Source organism: Saccostrea cucullata, unplaced genomic scaffold (genome assembly GCF_032062105.1).
Source record: "Saccostrea cucullata isolate Sc308-1 unplaced genomic scaffold, CSIRO_AGI_Scuc_v1 ctg664, whole genome shotgun sequence".
In the NCBI taxonomy this organism is placed as follows: Eukaryota; Metazoa; Mollusca; class Bivalvia; order Ostreida; family Ostreidae; genus Saccostrea; species Saccostrea cuccullata.
In genome coordinates, this window is record NW_026928756.1 from 184,418 (window position 1) to 204,208 (window position 19,791).

General features: G+C 33.6%; 2 protein-coding genes and 1 pseudogene across 2 annotated transcripts in view; 2 read left to right on the forward strand and 1 right to left on the reverse strand.

Annotated features, from left to right (window-relative positions):
* The window catches only part of LOC134278661 (glycerophosphocholine cholinephosphodiesterase ENPP6-like), a 37,972-nt gene extending 20,408 nt beyond the window's left edge, over positions 1-17,564 (forward strand). Inside the window, exons 9-14 of the mRNA XM_062760962.1 lie at positions 5,223-5,373; positions 10,079-10,241; positions 12,815-13,104; positions 15,740-15,907; positions 17,111-17,204; positions 17,298-17,564. Of these exons, the coding sequence (XP_062616946.1) occupies positions 5,223-5,373; positions 10,079-10,241; positions 12,815-13,104; positions 15,740-15,907; positions 17,111-17,204; positions 17,298-17,509 (1,078 nt within the window). The 3' untranslated portion in view covers positions 17,510-17,564. The remainder of the gene's footprint in view (positions 1-5,222; positions 5,374-10,078; positions 10,242-12,814; positions 13,105-15,739; positions 15,908-17,110; positions 17,205-17,297) is intronic.
* Positions 1-19,791, reverse strand: part of LOC134278660 (uncharacterized) — a 30,832-nt gene that overhangs the window by 5,208 nt on the left and 5,833 nt on the right. The gene's annotated exons all lie outside the window — the stretch shown is intronic.
* LOC134278663 (myb/SANT-like DNA-binding domain-containing protein 4) lies at positions 1,561-2,694 on the forward strand (annotated as a pseudogene).

The window sequence follows — 19,791 nt, forward strand, 5'->3', positions numbered from 1 at the left end:
GCTTTTTCTTTTTGTTCGCTATTACAAGTATTTTCATTATTAGTATTTTGCTTCTCTTGGTTAATTGTCAATGATAGTTCTACATAAATAGGATTATGACAATCAGAGTATAGTTTTGAGAAATCATGAACTTCAAAATTTTTAACAACAGTCAAAAATTCAGTATTACCTATGCAATAATCTATGACACTAATACCTTTACATGTAGTTTTACTAGTACATCTATCATTTCCCATACGACCATTCAAAATAAAAAGATCAGTATGTTTATAAAAATCGAGTAAAAGTTTGCCAAAATTATTCTTGACTAGGTCTTGTGATGAACGTTGAGGTGGAATATTAAGTAAGTCTAATACATATAAGCTCTCAGGTAAAAAATCAGAATAAGTGTCACAGTTATTAGTGTAATCTGGGTCTAATCCAGTTCTTGCATTAAAATCAACAATTAAACAAACGCATTTACACTTATTAGAAAAACGAACATATTCTTCTTCCAATTCTTCAAAAACATCACAAGATACATATTTAGAATTTTCAGGTGGTATGTAAATAGCGCCTTAAAGTAATGTTTCATTGAACACTTTTTATTAAGGTTTAATTTTAACCATTAACGATGTTTACTTGCAGAATCTTTTAATTCTAGTGAATTGACGAGTGTTTCTCTAACAAAAACAACAATACCGCCTTATGTAAAGCGGGATAACTCGCGACGGTGCTTTCCAAACATTTTAAAACCAGGTATTATTACATGATCTGTATTATCAGTTTTAGATTCATTTTCACATATGATATCATGATTTGTGATATATTCAATAAAACCTGTACAGTTAATTTTACTTATTAAACCACAGACATTAAGTGAAACAGGATATTTCACCAGAGGAACTGCGTCCATCCTCCTCAAGTCCCTAGTATCCTGGGGCCCGTTTCACAAAACTATCTTAAGATTTGTCCTTAGACAGATCTTAAGACAATCTTAAAATCTGACTTACGACAATCATAAGATTTGTCACTGCTGTTTCACAAAACTGTCTTAAGTAGCTGAAATCTTAAGACAAGTTTTAAGATGTATCTCGCGCCACAATGTTATAGAGAATGTTATAAAGGACAAATTAAAACAAAATATTAATAATTTTTGTTCTAAGTTAAGATTTCGTCAAATACATTTATGTGTAGATATTTTCAATGTTGTAAATAAAAGTTTTCTTAAATATTGTAAAGGAGTTTTTTGATCGAAAATAAAATGTTAATTTTCTTAATACATTTACAGTGTTCACATTTTTGGAGGGGCAGGGGGGGGGGTCGGATTGGAAGCAATAATGCTGATTTGTGAAGTCATATGTGTGAAAAAAAGAAGACAAATTTGTATGTCAAAAAGTATTTTAAAAATGCATTTGTTTGATAAAAAATAAATATCAATTCTGTTTAAAATAAATTTAAATTTGATCCACCAACGCATTTGCCTTTGCATACAAGTAATGAATGGTGTTCGAATGTATTTATCTGTGACCACAAAACGGATACAAAGTCTGTGCGCTCGGAAAGAAATCTACTAAGAAAATGGCTCTGAAAAGAAGCCCAAAGTTCAGTTTGGCCGAAATCACTGTGTTAACGGACGAAGTCGAGAAAAGAAAAGACATTCTCTTTTCCAAGAAAAATTCAACAGTTTCCAAATCGTTGAAGAAGGAAACATGGAACAAAATAGCTACAAAGGTAAATGCTGTAAATGCGTCAGACCACATCAGGTCCGGAGAAGAAATGGATCTGCTTAAGCAGCGAAAGCAGAAAAAAACTAGCTTTGAAAAGAAGAGAACAGAAAAAGACAGGGGGAGGATCCTTGCCATCTGGGGCTTGCGACCAATAGATTAAAAAATTGAGGGGATCATCGGGGAAACATCCATTTCGGGAGTTGAGGGGGGCATTGACGTTTTAGAGGCAGAGATGGTACGGGAAACGCCACCAAGCGGGAGCACAGATGTTGTAAATGGTATGTGTAAGACTGATACAAGTTCAAATTTCCGGTAACAAAAAAGGGGGGGTCTACAATTTCTTATCTATTTAAGCAATCCTGTAAATGGTGAAAAGTAAAAAGCATGTTATTTTCCGTAAAAATAAAAGTTAAATAGCTTACGTAAAATTTCTTACAAAGGTACTAGAGGATACGCAGAGCGGATATTCTCTACACTGTAAGAAAAGTCGTATGCAATATAGAGGAATGATTTTTGTGTGATATTTTTTTGTTTTGTTAATTTTTCATAAGATTATGTAATACTCCACATGAAATTTTAAATTAAGATAAAATAAACAAAATTAATGTTTTAATATTTTTTAAGAAAAAAAGTTTTGTGATTTTGTTTACAAAAATTTCGTATTCTTGGTTGTAAAATATGAATTTTGTTTACAGAAAAAAGACTTGCCGATGAAAAGCCAGCAAAGAAACGAATGAAGAAATTTCTTAATCCCTGTAATGAGGCCCTCACATTAAAACTTGTTGAAGCAGAGGAAGAGATGCTGGGTGTGGGAAAAAAGGGGTTAGAAATCGAGGAAAAACGATTGAAAATTGAAGAACGGTGACTTGAAGTTGCAGAGCAGCAACTTCAATTACAACGTGAACAACAAACGCTTCACCTCTGTCAGCTTGGAATAGTTAGCAATGCGACAGTAACAGTCAATGCCCCTTCTGATAATAAATAAAACGTATAGTAATGTGTTCAATTTACTACTTGTTGTTTATTTTTGTTGGTCATTACAATCACAAGATACAGAACACATGTTTCATTTACCTTTTATGAAAGTTATCAATATTTCATGAAAATTAAATCACATTCAATAACAATTGTGTAATATACAAATGGACAAAATATTTCTAAGAAACATTACTGTATTGTTGGTTCTGAATCCATGCTTTACTATGATACAGAAATTGAAAACGTCACAACATTTTTACAATACACAAACAATTCTTGTTTGTGGCACAACTTAAAATCTAGAAAGAATCAATCGTTGGCGGATCTCGGTCCCGTCATTGTTGGGTCCATGGTAGATGTAGTTGTCTGGTGGATTAAGATATGCTCCAGGGTTTTGTGCTTGTGGTACTGGAACATTGTGATCAGTACACATGTTGTGGAGAACAACACAAGCAGTCACAATTTTACATACTCTTGCTAGATGAAAAAGTAGCGTTCCACCAGAATGATCAATGCACCGAAGGCGCATTTTAAGCATACCGAAGCTTCTTTCAATAGGGTTTCTCGTCTTAGCAGCCGCACCGTTGTACGCTAATTCACGGAGATTGCTTGGGTTGAGCACTGGTGTCATCAGATACTTTATCAGAGGGTATGCACTATCCCCAAGCATCAAACCTCTTCTGATACCCCCATTTTCAAAGAGATCACTTAGTGATGAATTTGTCCACACAAAAGCATCGTGTGATGACCCAGGCCATCTGAAAACTATGTTAGTAAATTTTGTACTAGAATCAGACTGCCATAACATTAATAGAATGAAAATTTTTCCTGTTCACAAACAGATGCTCGTCATTTTTCGGGGCTTTAATTAGTACATATACATGAGTTCCATCTATTGCTCCGATGACATTAGGGAAATTTGTAATGCGGGAAAAGCCAAGTATGGTGTTATTGATACTTCTGTCATCGAGTGGAAATTTAATATAATCAGAACATACATGTACTAGAGCTGATGATACAGCATTAATTACTCTTAAAACACTGGCTTTGCTTATACCATGGAGATCCCCAGTGACAGTTTGAAAGTTCCCACTGGCATAAAACCTGAGCGCCACCATGATTTGCAGTGATGTAGGAAGAGCATGAGATCTGCTAGGCATGCGCTAGATGAGCATTAAGCTCTGCACATAATCTCAAAATTAAATGGTGTGAAAGGCGGAACATATCAGTAATATAATCATCAGGCATGTCCAATGGGTTATTCCTATCTCTAAATATTAAGTTTCTTCTGTTTTGGGCCAAAATAAAGATTAAGATAGATCTTAAGATTATCATAAGATATGAGAGTTTTGTGAAACAGCTATCGTACATGACAGATCTTAGTCGTAAGATAGTTTTGTGAAACGGGCCCCTGATTTTCCGGAATAATTCAAATTCATTGGGGCGGATCATCTGACGGGCTCACGTGACTTTTATTCAGTTTTCGGTAGCGTTATTTCAATGTTCATTGACCTGAGGCAGTATCGTAGTTCGTCGTATAAAAAAATCCAGACCAACCAGTTTTCCAACTTTAACCCAAATAGTAAGTACATTTGTGAAACGGGCCCCTGATTTTCCGGAATAATTCAAATTCATTGGGGCGGATCATCTGACGGGCTCACGTGACTTTTATTCAGTTTTCGGTAGCGTTATTTCAATGTTCATTGACCTGAGGCAGTATCGTAGTTCGTCGTATAAAAAAATCCAGACCAACCAGTTTTCCAACTTAAACCCAAATAGTAAGTACATTTGTAAATCAGGTCTAGACTAATGAGAAATTATATTTATATGCAAATTTTGTTTCTCCAGATTTATGACGATTTTGAAGAATCAGTTGAGATCTAGAGAGTGATATGGAAAATATGAATGTCAAGATGATTTATTTAACTCGGATCTTCGTTTCACATTCAAAATATTTACATGGCTTATAAAGATGACACAATTTTTATTTTGACAGAAGGAATGCCGATTACGTAGTAAATTTTTTCTGAGGCACCTTTTTGATTTCTATATCATTAAAGGAAATTCCCAATTCACCTCTCCTTTAATTGTTTCTTTTTGCATTTTTTAAGGTTTTCCTTTGGTGAACGTAGATGATGTTTTACACGTATACAACAAAAGTACTTTTCCTCCTGTCGACATTTTACTTCGCGTCATGTTCTAAACTTGTTCTTATCCTGATGGACGGATTTCGTTGGGATTATTTTAAGCACGTGTATCTGCCGGGTTTTGATAAAATGGCGAATGAAGGCGTGAAGGCGGAATACATGTTGTCAGACTATCCTACTTTATCTTACCCAAATTTTTACTCCATCATGACAGGTAATGTTTAATCTAGATTTTTAACGTTAATTGAAAATAGTTTTTCACGTATTTCAAACAGGAAATAGTTTTGTTTTTTTAATTACTTGGAACTGTGAAATTTTATCATTGATCAGTGAATAAGTAATTTGTAAATATAAATTTGTTATTCATTTTTTCCTCATGTCATGTAAAAGGTTTGCATTGCGAATCCCATGGTATGGTAGGAAATTTTATGTATGACGTCGACAAGGACAAGTATTTTTTACTTGCTGCTAATCCGGACCAAAATCTTTCGATTTGGTGGGACGATGCAGAACCAGTTTGGATAACAGCTGAAAAAGAGGTATTCATATTCAGAATTCTCCAAATACAAATTAAAAAGCTTCATGTTCATGCTTTAGATAATTTATTACATGTAATGATATATTCGATAAAAAATTAGTTGGATTAACATTTCAATTATATTATTAATTTTTACTTGTACCCACTTCATTCACAGTCAGTTCGGTATCGCTATTTCGAATTCAGAAATTTTCTTTTAAAATTTTTATAATATATATTTTATTGCATGTTTGCATATGTCATTAATTGCATTATTATATCGGATGTATAAATAATTGATTCAGTAATTCAGGAACAAAAAACTCTCCTCTGGATGTGAATTTTATTTACTAATAAATCTTCAGATCTCCCCTCACTTTAAAACATTACATTGTAAATCAAATGTATACCTTCAAACCTTGATAGCTTTTTCAGGTGTATAGAAACAAGATCATTAAATCCTATCATATTTATTTAGTGCCACATAGAAGTGAAATATGTTTTCCCAATTTTTTTTATCTCTATCCTAAGGACCCTTGAGAAGTAGCCTTCCCCGTGAAGTCTTATCTCTTCTCTTAACTTCTATGCTTGTTTATCCTGCAACTACCCCTTGCATTGTCCTAATAAAGGTAACCTAATAAACCAAAGCTTTATCCGGTCACTGCCCTAATAAAGCCTCGTACATGTATTCCGACGTTCCAAAAGCATTGTGACGTCACGTATACTTCAATGTTTACGCCATGGCGTCATAGTTTCAACTGCAGAGATGTGCCTAAATCTGTCGGAATTAGCATGTTTTGGACGCTCAAATGTAAAATTTTGTTGCAGGATAAAAAAAATACATGATAACTGTCTTGAAATATAAGGAAGCCTCAGCAAGCCTCGCTCTCTATCACGTTTTCTTACCCTCGCCCAAATATCGCTTATATTTCAAGACAGTAACCATGTATTTAATATTGATTATTTGAATAAAAGATAAATAATGAAGAGAAGATGATAACGGACAGTGACTATCTCTTGAAAATAACAAACAATTTTGTGAATAGGGCATAAACACGAACCCCTGGAAATTTCAAAGGTGGGATCCGGTGCCTAGAATAAATAAGCATCCTATGTATGTTGACTGGACATGCTAAGAATTTAGTGATGCGTAAAAAGATCAGAGATGCTTAACGTAGAACCTACGTCGTATGACATCATAACTAGTGAATGTGTTTAGCCTGTGCTAGATCCATTATGACGTCATAATTAATTCATTGTCACTTTTTCCCGTACTTTACGGCTTCAATAGTAAGGCCAGCATTTTTTTTATTTTTAGGTTTACAAACCCGCGCTCAATTTTTTGAATTTTCAGAAAAAAATTAAAATTGAGAAAAACAGAATTTTTTCTTTCCAATGTCAAATTTGAATCGGGATCGAGATTTCAAATTTATGAACTCGTACTTCCGGTTTTAAAATGCATGATGGCGGTAATGAAGGTAGATTTGTAAAGTCCATAGCAGCACTTAAGCTTGGTTTAATGTAAATATTTATCGATAGGAGTGCCATTCAAAACGTTTCATCCGTTCAGAGAACAAATTAAATGCTGACGACTTTGTTGCATAATGACATGTTGGTGAGATAATTATATATCCGCATTCAAAAGTATCTGTCATCTGTCTGACAGTGTAAATTTTTTTCCTCCCACAAGTTTAAAACTGTCCATCGTAACTATTGTCAGAGAAATTGTTTAGGTTTCTGTTATAGCAGTCTTGGCATCATTCTTCGGAGAAGGGTCGCCGAAGCATCAGATGTAATGAATAAAACTATGGGAAAAGTTAAGTCCATTTGAGGTATAAATAAACAATAGCCTAAAGAAATAAAGTATTTCAACTATTTAAAAACAAGTATATACAAATATATACAGGCATTTAGTATCTTTTGTGGCAGCTAGAAAAATCATTTTACACTTAATTGAAAAAAATTCCATCCTAATCCCCAATACTCCCTGTCTGTTTTATGAAAGGAATTATTATTTTAGGTCTCAAGTATATTTTAGAACAATCTAACACGTTCACCTAACACATATTGAAAACAAAAATGAAGATATATATTAAAAGAGTTTTTAAAAAACTGAATTTTAAAAATATCTGTATTTTGTTCAACATCACAAGATTTATATCACTAGCCCCAACTGGTAGATAATGAAATAAACAATTAAAGGTTCTATTTTCCCCCTTTCTAACCATTATGTGTCCAGTGGCAAGGAGCCTGTTAGGAGAGCATCAAAAAAGAAGCAAAAATTAATGCAGAAAAGTCGATAATGTAACCAAAAGAATAATTGTTTTTTTTTATTTCCTCCTCCTACGGGACTTTTTCATTCTGCTGTTCGTAAACCTAAAAATAAAAAAAATGCTGGCCTAAAGGAAGAAAATACTGCATTTTGAAATTCACAGAATTCAATTAATATATTTCTTGAATTAGAGAAACTTGAGGGCACCTTTCATCTAATAGATCTTGACCTTAATTAAGTTGACAAATCCAAGACTATCTTGTGTAATGAAATTACAATGTATTACAACTTACTGTAATAGTGTAAATGGTATGTAACTATTTTAAAGGAATGCAAAAATCCTAAAAAAAAATCTTTAGTGGCCAACTAAATAGTGTAATATCTTGATGAAATGTCTAAGTCAAAGATGTACGTGTTGTAGATCGTGTGATTGTGTGTACATTTTTTGATATCTATCATGAAATGATGTGCATTCCTTTTCATATTTATTTATTACTTATTCATATTCTTGGAGTTTGATTACAATTTTTGCATTAAATATGATCTTTTTAAATTAAAAGTACAATATTTGATAAAAATTTGAAATCTGAATCTGAAACTATCCCCAAACAGTCTTTTAATAATTAAATCCCGTGTAAGTGCAAAAAGGTCAAGAATATTTTCATTGGTAAATAACATATTTCTCATTAGTTAGAGGCGAAAGGTATATATTTTAATCTCTTTTTGTAATCTTTTGGGTATGTTCTGTATCATATTAAAGATTGAAAACATTGTGACAAAGACTTCTGAAAAATATTTACAAATGTAGGGTGGAAAATTGACTGAAAATAAATTATAGAGTTCATTTGCCTATAGTTTTAAAATGTGGACTTATCGTATATGGCAATTGAATAAAAAATTATTCTCGGGAAATATTGTTTAATACTGTTCAATTAATAAACAATAAAAATACGATGTTTAAAGAGGTAATTTTGTGAATTTTTGTCTTCTTTGCATGACAAGTACCCCTAAAAATGACTGAATTGTGAAGTCACAATATGTAATTATCATTCCATGTTTAACTGGCAGCACTACATTTAATAACAAGGAAACATGTCATGTGCTTTTAAAGTGCTTATTTATCATTATGAAAAGTTTGAAAATCTTGTGACAAAGACTTCTGCGACATAGGTTCTACCTTAATTTACCTGACATACGTATTTTTATACCCCCGCTCCGAAGGAGAGGGGGGTATACTGTTTTACCCTTGTGTGTCTGTCCGTCTGTCTGTCTGTGTGTCCGTTCGAAACAAATTTTCGTCGCAGTTTTCTCAGCAACTACTCATCGTAGATGCTTGAAATTTTAACACAATCTTCTCTGAGGCATGCCATATGGTGGGATACATTTTTGCTCAAATCCGATGTCAACTTCCTGTTTGTCTGTGTGTCTGTCCGTTTCATACATAACAAATTTTCGTCGCAGTTTTCTCAGCAACTACTCATCGTAGATGCTTGAAATTTTAACACAATCTTCTCTGAGGCATGCCATATAGTGGGATACATTTTTGCTCAAATCCGATGTCAACTTCCTGTTTGTCTGTGCGTCTGTCCGTTTCATACATAACAAATTTTCGTCACAGTTTTCTCAGCAACTACTCAACTTAGATGCTTGAAATTTTAACACAATCTTCTCTGGGGCATGCCATATGGTGGGATACATTTTTGCTAGAATCCGATGTCAACTTCCTGTTTGTTTGTGCGTCTGTTCGTTTCATACATAACAAATTTTCGTCACAGTTTTCTCAGCAACTACTCAACGTAGATGCTTGAAATTTTAACACAATCTTCTCAGAGGTATGCTATATGGTGGGATACATTTTTGTTTAAATCGGATATCAACTTCCTGATTCTGTGCGTCCGTTTCATACATGACAAATTTTGTAGCAGTTTTCTCATTAGCTATTCATAGCAGATGCTTGAAATTTTATTACCGACTTTGTTGAGGCATGCCATATGGTGGGTTTAATTTTGATATGAATCTGATGTCAACTTCATCTGCCTGTAATTGAACTTGTGTAAACAGTATATTAACATGATAGTGCTTATTTACATCAGAGCGGGGGTATTACTAGTGAGCATTGGCTCACAGATTTCTTGTTCTGTCTCTCGCTCTCTTTATAGATGATGTATTTCAGTCATCTGTAATCCTTATTTACGAAAACACTTCATTCCCTGGACGATTTTGTCAATTTTGAAGAAGGCATATTTTTTTTTCTTAAAGAGCGAGCAAGGTTCTTTTAAAATTAAAGTTAAGCGTATTTTCATGTAGTCCTATACATTTTAGCCTTCACCATGGATTTTATTTAACATTTCACAATGTATAGCGCATATAACTTTCTGTCTTTCTTAGTTTACTTTCTACCTGAATGTTTTTTTTTTAAATATCTCATGAAAATATATACCTTTTTTCAAATAAGGGGAAGAAATCTTATTTCTACTACTGGCCAGGCTGTGACGTGACGATAAGAGGCAGAAAGCCCACACTTTGTGTTGATTATAAGTTAACTCTGATGCCCGAGTTTGAGTATTCTCTTCAGGAATCTTTAAAACTCCTACAAAACAACACAGCGGATCTTATAGGTAACGAAATCAAAATATTGAGGTCAAGTATTATCAATTAAGGAAATACGCGAATATAAATATATAACATACATACTTGACACTGTTAAAACCTAATATAAAACGATCAGAAAGTTTACAGGAGCACTATAATTGCCAAAAAACTTGCACTTTTTTAGCTCACCTGAGCCGAAGGCTCAAGTGAGCTTTTCTTATCAAAATTTGTCCGTTGTCTGTCGTCGTTGTCGTTGTTGTCGTTGTCGTCGTCGTTGTTGTTGTTGTCGTTGTAAACTTTTCACATTTTCATCTTCTTCTTAAGAACCACTGGGCCAATTTCAACCAAACTTGCTACAAAGTATCCTTGGGTAAAGGGAATTTAAGTTTGTTCAAATGAAGGGCCACGCCCTTTTCTAAGGGGAGATAATTATGAATTAGAGAAAAATTAATGACATTTTTAAAAAGTCTTCTTTTCAAGAACCACTGGGCCAGGAAAGATGGAAATCATGTGGAATCATCCTCAGGTAGTGTAGATTCAAATTTGTTCAAATCATGACCCCCGGGGGTAGGGTGGAGCTAAAATGGCCGATCAAAGTTTTACATAGGAGGATATAGGAAAAATCTTTAAAAATCTTTTTCTCAAGAACCACTGAGCCAGGAAAGATGGAACTCATGTGGAATCATCCCCAGGTAGTGTAGATTCAAGTTTGTTCAAATCATGACCCCCGGGGTTAGGGTGGGGCCAAAATGGCCGATCAAATTTATACATAGGAATTTATAGGAAAAATCTTTTAAAATCTTCTTCTGAAGAACCACTGGGCCAAGAAACTTGGAACTCATGTGGAATCATCCTCAGGTAGTGTAGATTTAAGTTTCTTCAAATCATGACCCCTGGGGTTAGAGTGGGGCCAAAATGGCTGATCAAAGTTTTACAGAGGAGTATAAAGGAAAAATCTTTAAAAATCTTCTTCTCAAGAACCACTGGGCCAGGAAAGATGGAACTCATGTGGAATCATCCCCAGGTAGTGTAGATTTAAGTTTGTTCAAATCATGACCCCCAGGGTTAGGGTGGGGCCGAAATGGCAGATCAAAGTTTTACATAGGAGTATATAGGAAAAATCTTTAAAAATCTTCTTCTGAAGAACCACTGGGCCAGGAAAGATGGAACTCATGTGGAATCATCCTCAGGTAGTGTAGATTCATGTTTGTTCAAATCATGACCCCCGGGTTTGGGGTGGGGCCAGTATGGCCGATAAAATTTTTACATAGGAATATGCAGGAAAAATCTTTAAAAATCTTCTTCTCAAGAACCACTGGGCCAGGAAAGATGAAACGCATTTGAAGTTATCATTAGGTAGTGTAGATTCAAGTTTGTTCAAATCATGACCCCCGGGGGTAGGGTGGGGCCAAAATGGCCGATCAAAGTTTTACAAAGGAATGTATATAGGAAAAATCTTCAAAAATCTTCTTCTCAAGAACCACTGAGCCAGGAAAGATGAAACTCATGTGGAATCATCCTCAAGTAGTGTAGATTCAAGTTTTTTCAAATCATGACCCCCGGGGGTAGGGTGGGGCCAAAAAGGCTGTTCAAAATTTTACATAGAAATATATGGGGAAGCCTTTTTAAATCTGCTTTTCAAATACTTCCAAGCCATGATTAGTTATATCTATATGGAATCATTCTCAGGTAGTGTAGATTCTAGTTCGTTGAAATAATGATCCCCTGGGGTGTTGAAACTCAACCCCCCCACCCCCCACCCCACCTCAGTAAACCTTCAGTTCTGATCTGATGTGCTTTTTCCTTGCCAATGTGCTCAGATGAGCGCTGTGGCCACTGGGCCTCTTGTTTTTTTTGAAAAAATTTTGCGCTATCAGAAATTAAAAAAAACATGGATATGTTCATTAAATGCTTCATTATAATTCTTAAAGATAGAAATGTGGGGTTTTTTTTTGTATTTGATAAGGTATCTGAACTTTATGCATAACTAAACAGTGTTTACTAAGATGTAATCTATTGCAAAAAAGTTTTTGTCGCCCAAGTTGCTAAGTGGTAAAAATGCTTGGGCTTGCCTCGCAGAATGAAGAGTTATACAGCATCGCGGGTTCAAATCTGACTGCGGAACGTGGGGACAATTTCTCGGTAGAGACCGTTTTTAACAGAGTTCCCGCTTGATGCACTAGGTGCTCTCTCAATACTCTAAATTAAGGCAGTAATTGCCGACTACAAATCTCAATATGCAGTCTTACATGTAAGTTGGCAATTGCAAGTGGTAACGTTTTTAAAATATGAAGGACAAATTGACGTCAACAAACAAAATAAAACGATTTTATTTATCATGTGATAGTATAATTTATATAAATAATCCAGGTGAACTTCGGTATCCAAAACTTTGATATCTTGAATACTCTGGATATGTTGAAGTAATTTACTTATTCTAAAATAAATTTATTATTACTTATTCTTTTAGTATTTTACCCTCGATATCTCGAATCTCGGGTATCTCGAATTTTTTTCCGGTCCCGTCGGGTTTGAGATAACGAAGTTTGACTGTATATGAGTTGCATGTATGTAACATAGTATAAAATTAATTTTTCAGGAATATACTTGGAAGCGCCTGACCATTATGGACACGTAGTTGGTGTGAATTCTCAAAATTTGACAACTGTATTGCAAGATATTGATAAAAGTTTGCAAAGCTTTAGGCAAAATCTGATGTCACTAAATTTACATAATGACGTAAACATAATGATTTTTTCTGATCATGGGATGACCAATATAACAAAAATGGTGAACATCACTGACGTATTGGAACTACAGGACATTAAGGTTATTTTGTCGGAGGTGCCCTATGTCAGTATCTGGCCAATGGATGGAAAACTTGAAAAGGTATCTTGAAGCTATTGTATCTCCATTAAATATTATGATAAATATTTTTTGTGGATAGGTATTTTTGAATTGAAATATGGCAATCAAATATACGCGTTCATGGACGCGTGGATGTATCGAACCACAAAGGAAGAAAATAAAAAATATCTCTCTTTTTTCTTCAAAGTAACAATATCTTAACACTAGCAAGAATTCTTAAAGAATTTACAAATAAAAGCAATTTTGTCAAACATAAACATTTTTTTTTAAATAATGGAATGAAGACAAAAGGATATACGTGGGTTGATAATGTTAATATGGTTATGTATTTACTTAAGAAATAAATAACAAGTTTATAAACTTCAATGGGAATTGAAGTGGGTCGGTCATGTGATCAAATCCTGTGAAGGCGAAGGCCTTCTCAGAAGATTTGATCACGTACCCACTCCTACTAATGTGTTCGGAACCTTTTATTTTTCGGTGTTCTGCAAAATATAAAACCCGATGAGTTCAGAGTAGCTCTGGCAGTGACTCTGGCGAGAGTTAACGAGACTACGCGAGATAAGGTAAATTGGCTAGGAAGTGACTAGCACGTGGAGACATTGTAAACAGAAAAGTTATGTTGCGTCTCAGTTTTCACTACCCTATAATATCTGTAGAAATGCACTTCAATCAATCTCTATTGAACTCATTCAAACTTAAACGAGTATTCTCTATGATTCAATTTTCTGCAGTGACTCTGTCATGAATTAAAATTTCTTTTTGGACAAATATTTTTTTTAGCGTCAGATTAGCAAATGAGGCAACAACGTGACTTAAACTGACTAATAAGCTGAATTAGAATTGCATTATGGGTTACTACAAATACTACAAGAATTGTACGTTTCAGAGAAAAGGGAAATTGTATGGCGATCGAAAAGGCACAAAGACCATTTTTCCATCCATCTTGTAAATGAAAAGCATTTAAAAAATTTCATCATTTCCATGCTCACAATGACAAACAATTCATTTGCTATACAAACAGTGGAAGGCTGGGTTTGTCAGTCATACTGCATAGCGACTTGCGTCTGTATTAATTCCTTTGTACTATTGGTGAATACAATTGTCAGGTGGATTCCCTGGCCAAAAACACGAGATCACGAGTATAGTTATGTAAAAATGTTTTGTCCATTTAAATGCAAGAGATGGTCATGTCGTGCTCGTTTTAATTACCCTTGAAGCACTGTTGTTCTTATGAATTCTTTTGAATTGAACTGAATTGAACTTGACACAAACTACATCTCATTTAACATATTTTTTTCTAGATAACAAAATATTAAAAATGCCAGTAACATCTTTCTTTGTTTCTAATCTTTGTATTTTGTTCATTTTTTTTCTTTTGCGCTCCATTGACAAGAACATAGATAGACCTGAGACACGTATTCGAAGTAAAATGTAAACATGTTTTTGGAATAAACGTTGCAATTCAACGATGGTCAGTTGCTCGTGGTGAGATCCTCTTGCGCATTATTAACAATAACCATATAAGGCAAACAAAGTATTGTCTGTGTATATAATGTTACACATTTTTTTAACAGCGCATCGGCCGCTAGTGAGTTCTAATTTTCACCGTAAATTGTGATAGAATATTTTGTTATTTTAACCTCTCCCCCACTAGCCACCCTTTTCTGTTGAAAATCTTTTAAGTCTTTCAGAATGGTCTGTAAACACATTTTTCACAGGACATATTATCGAAAGAAACAGTCTATAGCAATTTCTTGTTTGCTGCCAATCTTATTTATAAAACCGGTTTTACTCTATAACCTTTGAATAGGTCAAACTAAACCATGTGTCTTGAATTTAAATCACAATAACATTAGTAGGGGTGGTATCGACCCACTTCAATTCCCATTGAAGTTTATAAACTTGTTATTTATTACTTATATATACATTTGAGACAGACAATTTAATATTTTCGAATTTAAATTATTGCACTTACCGTCCGTCGTAGATTTTGAAAAATGACACAAGGTGTAAATCGGCTTGCATGGCGGTTACGCTTCGAATTCATTAGGCTAAGGAATCTATTTCGAAGGGAATATTTTGTGAGAGGCTACTTGTGATCAGTAATATTGAACAGATTGTTGTCTGGGAATATTTTTATTCGTGAAAATTGATAATCGATGCTGAAAAGACACAAGAAACACGTCCGAAGTTTGATGATAAAAAGTTGGAGGAATTTCGGTCGTCGGAAAGGGATGGATGGATCCGATGGATTGAGACACATGTCCAAGCCAGTTAATTTGCAATTTGATCAAAAACATTCTACAAACTTCATACAGACTTGAAGATATTTTCTATCTGTATGTTTATATAATGGAGAGATACCACAAATGTATATATATAGTTAGTAGTTAAAACAGATTCGGGTACTAGTGAAAGTGTGTATGATGATGTTCATAAAATCAACTTTTTGGAAATTTATAGCATTTTTGGCATAACTTTTGGATCAACTATCGTATATGTATGTGGAATGTACAAAAGTCATTGAAATTAATTAGTTGTACACCGTTGTCGACTCTGGCTTCAGGGCCATCAAACTTGCAATTGGTTGAGCTCACTTATGTTTACAGTCTCATTGGTTGTTTTAAACAAAATTTGATTTTAAAAATGGCAGGTCTACAACGATTTAGTAACAGCAAACAAGCCCAATATAACAGTTTACAAAAAGGAATCAATTCCTGGCCGTTATCATCTGAAGAACCACAAACGTACAGCACCAATCGTTATAGAAGCTGATAGTGGAACAGCAATAATAGCTCCATGGAAATGTAGCGAATGTGGAGTAAGTACTTATATATATATATATATATATATATATATATATATATATATATATATATATATATATATATATATATATACTGTAGAAGTACTTTTTTCCGCGTGGTATTAATTTACGCTATGTACGCGGTAACAAACTTTTCGCGGAAATTTGTCCTAGCGTACTTAATATAAATGTAAGGCAAATAGTGACAGTCTAAGAAATCCGCGTAATTTTCTACCCGCGGATTAAACCAGAAATTGAGATTCCGCGGAATTATAACCCCGTGGAAAAAAGTACGTATATATATATATATATATATATATATATATATATATATATATATATATATATATATATATATATATATATATATATATATATATATATATATATATTGATGGAGAATCAAAGGAGATAAATCAAGTTATTTCCATTGTCTATCAATCAATGGAGCTTTGAGATAGTTTTCGACAACTCTGAATTAAGTAAGATTTATTTGAAGTTGGTTGCCATATTGAAGGTATACAAAACTGAATTTCAAATTAAACTTGTCATACTGGACAAAGGGGTAAATTTAAACATAACACAATTTTTCTAACGAATTTATGTTTACTCAAGCTTATTTTCGATCATAATTTAGTATTTAAATGATATTAATAATTTTGCTGTAATAGGACATACATGTAAATCTTATGGGAAATACATGTAAATCTTGCTTAATTCAAGACAGTCGAAAAACTCTCTAGCTATAAACTAATGTAAATGTCCATCTTTGAGTATAATTTTTGATAATGATATTTTCGTAAATTTATGACTTGATCGATTGACAGAGGAACTACTTACACCGTTTTAACAAATCAAAAAATACTGAAAATTGTATATCCCTTAAATCTTTTGAAATGTTAATGCTTGGTCTGATATTATTAGGGGAGATCTACAATTCCATCACGTCTTCGAAATGGAATTTTTTTTTAATTATTGGTGGTTTTAGGCAAATTAAATCGCTATTTGATTTGTCTCTCTTCGAATATGACGTTTTAATTCATTAATATTAACCTAGCCTACATGTGTTTAATTGCTAAAACAATGTAAAATGAAACAACATGACTGTATGTTTCAGTTTTTATTGTGATCAGCTGTCATGAGAGGTATGGTGAACCGAGACTTGCTTATTTTACCAATAATTAAACTAATGAAAATTATTTTTTTTCATTAAACAAGGATGATTATAAACCTGGAACTACCTACAAAGGCATGCATGGATATGATAATACTAATCCTGATATGAGAGCGATTTTTAGAGCAGCCGGACCAGGTAAGTTTAACCAATATGACCTTGATTTCAAGAAAAAAAATCTGATTCTGCTATTAATAGCTAGAATGATTTTATTTTATGTCCTCATTGCAGCGTTCAAGAAAAATTTTGTGAGCAATCCGATAGCTAATGTGGAGCTTTATCAAATAATGTGTGATATTCTTGAAATAAAACCAAAGGATAACAATGGAACTTGGAGTAATGTCGCACAAATGATGACAAAATCTGACATTTCTTCTGCAAGGTCAACAGAATTGTTCTTTCCTTTGTTTCTGTTTGTCATGTTTAGTGTTGTCCTCATCTAATTAATAGATAAAATACATAATTATATATATTACTGTATTGCAACTTATTTAATGTTTAAAAATAAAGTGTTTCACTTGAAGCCACATTTTAAATGTTATGTCTCTTGACCGCCATCTCTCAAGAAAAATCCATAAAACAATGTAAAGACGAAGCTCACTGGTCTAAATAAAATTAGAATAGGTTATTAGAAAGCCACAAAGCTAGTATATAATTTTTACTAAGTACAAAAGGTGTGCTGGTTCTCGTTTAATTTTTCCATATAAAAAGTCTGGAAGTAGTGAACATCTCAAATGTTGCCTAATAATCAAGTAATTGATTTGCTTCCGGTGTAACGTTGAACATTGACCCGGGTTGAAAATTGACCCGGGGTTCATTTTTCAACGTTGAATATTGAACCAGGGGTGTTTTTTTCTCCGTTAAAAATTGAGACGACCAAAAGTCGTTAAATTTATACCCAGGGTCATTTTTCAACAACTTGATAATTTTTTTCTTATCCCTGATGACCTCAACAAGTTGAAAATTGACCCTGTTGAATATTGACCCCACCTCAGATTTTGAACATCTTTTGAACTGGGAAGTTGTTGAACGGGATTTATCAGTATCTTTATTATTCATATTTCGGATTCAGTTTTTTCCCTTTTAAAGAATAATAAACATAAACTTATCATCTCGTGTATATGTACAGTCATTTTGATCAGTACACGATTTCAGATATCTTCTAAAATCTATATACATGTAGCATCCATAAATGAGATCAAAACTATGAATAGGGCATAAAACAAAAATCCTGGAAATCTGATGTCTAGAAAGTGAGCACTATATATATTTGAAACTTTATACTTTGAAATCTGAGATATTTTGTCACTATTTTATTCTAAGAATTTAGCTGAATTAATGAATTAAATGTGTATTTATTACATTACAGTCGGAAGCAGACGCGGATCTAGGAATTTTTTTCCAGATGGGGTATATTCCAGTGAAAAAAAAATCCAACCCAGAAATTTGTTGACGAGCACCCCCCCAAAAAAAAACGTTATCTTATAAAAAAAATCATATTGTTTGTGTGTGAGTGTGTGTGTGTATGTGGGGGGGGGGGGGGGTAGTCGTTGATACCTATTTATACGTACATGTTTGACTTTTCATGCCAACTTAACCATGTTCAAGTTTTGGAGGGGTTCTGCGTATATTTGGGTGGTCCAAGGTCACGTTTTACTTTGTTTAGTATATAAATTTAGAAACTCTTCAAATCCAGGAGGTCCGGATCCCCCTCGACTCCCCTCTAGATCCGCGCATGGGAAGCAAATTGAAAATGCGGGAGGGGAGGGGGCTAATTGATAGAAAAAATTAAATCTGAAAAAAATGTCCCAAAAAAAAGAGAAAATTTGTCCTTCGTCTAAAGTAGTAGTACAAACCCGAAAATCCTATTTCGGTGGGAGTGGGGGTTGGTTGTTCGGAGGTTCCGATTTCTACTTTTTTCAAGCACTACCACTTACTGTTCTTTCTTTGATTAACTTGCCTGTTGAAAGGGGAGTTGGGCTAAACCCATGTCACTTTGTTAAATGCTATATTATGTCTGTCTTTGCAAAAAGTGGGGAGAGCGGCTAAGCATCCCCCCGTTCCCGACGCATATGTTCTGAAAACCAAGTCATAAATATGTGTTTTTATGCTGTTGAATTTAGAACCGGTTTCATGATCAAAATTCTACGACCCGGCTCAGTTTTCAACAAACTAGGGTCTTAATTCAACACCTTTGGTCATGTTTGCTCAGTATACAACGTCGACAGACGACCCCCGGGTCAATTTTCAATCCAGGTCAAAATTCAACGTTACACCGGCCCCTTTTCTCTGAAAAAAAGTCTCATGACCATATAGACGAAAACCTTAGTATTGTTAATATTGTTTGGTCTTGATATCATTGGTACAAGTATGTATATCGTAAATAATTACAATATCCTTCTTATTAATACATATAACCAGCACGGAAAACTTGGAACATAAAATCAAAAATGTTCTGAAAAATCTGAAATAATTGAGTTTTAATTTGCTTTAATTCTAAAAATTCAATTATATATAATTTGTAAAATATTTTTTAATTATTGTAAAAAATGAAGGTCATTTCTTCTATTATGTACGAGGAGAGTATTTATCATGTAAAAATAAAAGTTAATTTAGTTTATATACGGTTTGACTTATATTTTTTAATAATGTAAAAATTACATTAAATTAAAATAAAATCAACATGTCTCATTAAGCACAGTTTTCAAAAACAAATGAAAATAAA